This window comes from Neopelma chrysocephalum, unplaced genomic scaffold, assembly GCF_003984885.1.
Source record: "Neopelma chrysocephalum unplaced genomic scaffold, ASM398488v2 Primary Assembly neopelma1_95574, whole genome shotgun sequence".
NCBI lineage: Eukaryota > Metazoa > Chordata > Aves > Passeriformes > Pipridae > Neopelma > Neopelma chrysocephalum.
Genome location: NW_020924244.1, coordinates 1 through 2108, shown reverse-complemented (window position 1 = coordinate 2108; position 2108 = coordinate 1). Strand labels below are relative to the sequence as shown.

Below are 2108 nucleotides of genomic sequence, written 5' to 3'. Positions count from 1 at the left end.
GGTTGTTTGGGGACACTTTGGGGGTTCTGGGGACATTTTTGGGGTGCTGGGGACACTTTTGGGGTCCTGGGGACACTTTTGGGGCGCTGGGGACACTTTTGGGGTGTCTGGGGACACTTTTGGGGGTCTGGGGACATATTTGGGGTGCTGGGGACACTGGTGGGGCCCCGGGCTGGGGGCACACGGGGTGGGGGTGCCGGGGGGGCCCATCCCGATCCCGATTCCCCCTGTCCCAGAACGGGCTCTGGATCTCCACGGATTTCGGGGAGCACTGGCGGGAGATCCACAAATCCGTGTGCTTGGCCAAGTGGTGAGTCCCTGTGGGATTTTGGGATGGGGGGGGTGGCATTTCGGGAATCACCCCCCGTCCCCTCCCTAAATTACATTCCAGCCCTTTTCTTGGGGCTGAATTCCTGAATTCCCTCTTCCCTCAGGGGCGAGAACGACACCATCTTCTTCACCGCGTTCCTGAACAATTCCTGCAGTGAGTCCCGTGGGATGGGGGGGGTTGGAGCATCCCAAACCCCTCCGGAGCCCCCTGACCCCCCTTCCCGTGCGTTAAGAAGCTGATCTGGGATTCCTGGAGCTGAAGAAAACCCCCGACCTGGGACGATCCTTCCGGACCATCGGCTCCCGGATCTACTCCTTCGGGATGGGCGGCCGCTTCCTCTTCGCCTCCGTCATGACGGAGCAGGTGCCGATCCCGCTTTTCCCGCTGTCCCGGGGTCTCCCTGTGCCATCCCACGGGTTATCCCGGCGCTGCTGCTCCCGCAGGGCACCATGCGGCGCATCCACGTGTCCCTGGACCAGGGGGATTCCTGGAACATGGCCCAGCTGCCCTCGGTGGGACACGAGCAGTTCTACTCCATCCTGGCCGCCAACGACGACCTGGTGTTCATGCACGTGGATGAGCCCGGCGGTGAGCGAGCGGGAATGGGAATGGGAGCGGGATTGGGAGCAGGAACAGGATCCGGGAGTGGGAGTGGGAGCGGGATCGGGATCGGGAGTGGGGTCCAGGAGTGGGAGTGAGATTGAGAGTGGGATCCGGGAGTGAGATCTGGGATCAGGATTGGGATTGGGATCGGGAGTGGGAGCAGGGTCAGGAGCGGGAGTGAGAGCGGGATTGGGAACAGGATCCAGGAGCAGGAGCGGGATCCAGGAGCAGGAGTGGGATCTGGGAGCGGGATTGGGATCAGGATCGGGAGTGGGATTGGGAGCGGGATCTGAGAGTGGGAGCGAGATTGGGATCGGGATCCAGGATCGGGAGCGGGATCTGGGGGTGGGATCTGGAAGTGGGAGCAGGATCTGGGATCGGGAGTGGGAACACCGGGAGACGGGCAGAGATGGCAGGACACCCCTGGGAGATGGGCAGGGATGGTGGGACACCCTTGGGAGAAGGGCTGGGATGGTGGGACACCCCTGGAACACAGGCAGGGATGGTGGGACACCCCTGGGAAGCTCCGGGGGGAGCACAGGGGTGGATTTCCCCATGGAACTCCGCTGACCATCCCCCCGCCCGCTGCATTTTCTGGGGATTTGGTGCTTCCTGCCCCCCCCGCTGCAGACACGGGATTCGGGACCATCTACACGTCGGACGAGCGCGGGATCCTCTACTCCAAGTCCCTGGAGAGGCACCTGTACACCACCACCGGCGGGGAGACCGACTTCACCAACGTCACCTCCCTGCGCGGCACCTTCATCACCAGCGTGCTGGCTGAGGGTGCGCTGGGATCCACCCGGGATCTGCCCCTGGGATCCACCCGGGATCCACCCTGGGATCCTCCTCTGGGTTCCTCCCCTGGGATCCAGGCCCCACCCCAGGATCTGGGATCAGTCCCTGGGATCTGCCCATGGGATCTGGGATCCATCCCTGGGACCCAAGATCCACCCATGGGGGCTGGGATGTGCCCCTGGACCCACCCCTGAGACCCACCCCTGGAATCTGGGATCGACCTCTGGGATCCACCCTGGGATCCAGGACCCAGGATCCACCCCCCCCACCCTGGGATCCACCCTGGGATCTGGGACCCGCTCCTGGGATCCACCCCTGGGATCTGCCCCTGGGGTCTGGAAGCCACCCTGGGATCTGCCTGTAGGATCCATCCCTG

General features: G+C 64.2%; 1 protein-coding gene across 1 annotated transcript; it reads left to right on the top strand.

Moving 5' to 3' along the window:
* Window positions 1–217: 217 nt before the first annotated feature.
* On the top strand, window positions 218–1789 carry LOC113980904 (sortilin-like; the record flags this gene model as incomplete). The annotated part of the gene is made up of 5 exons (XM_027708124.1): window positions 218–310; window positions 435–484; window positions 564–694; window positions 775–919; window positions 1565–1789. Coding segments are annotated over exons 3-5 (412 nt in total), but the record flags the coding sequence as incomplete, so codon positions are not given.
* Between the last annotated feature and the right edge of the window lie 319 nt (window positions 1790–2108).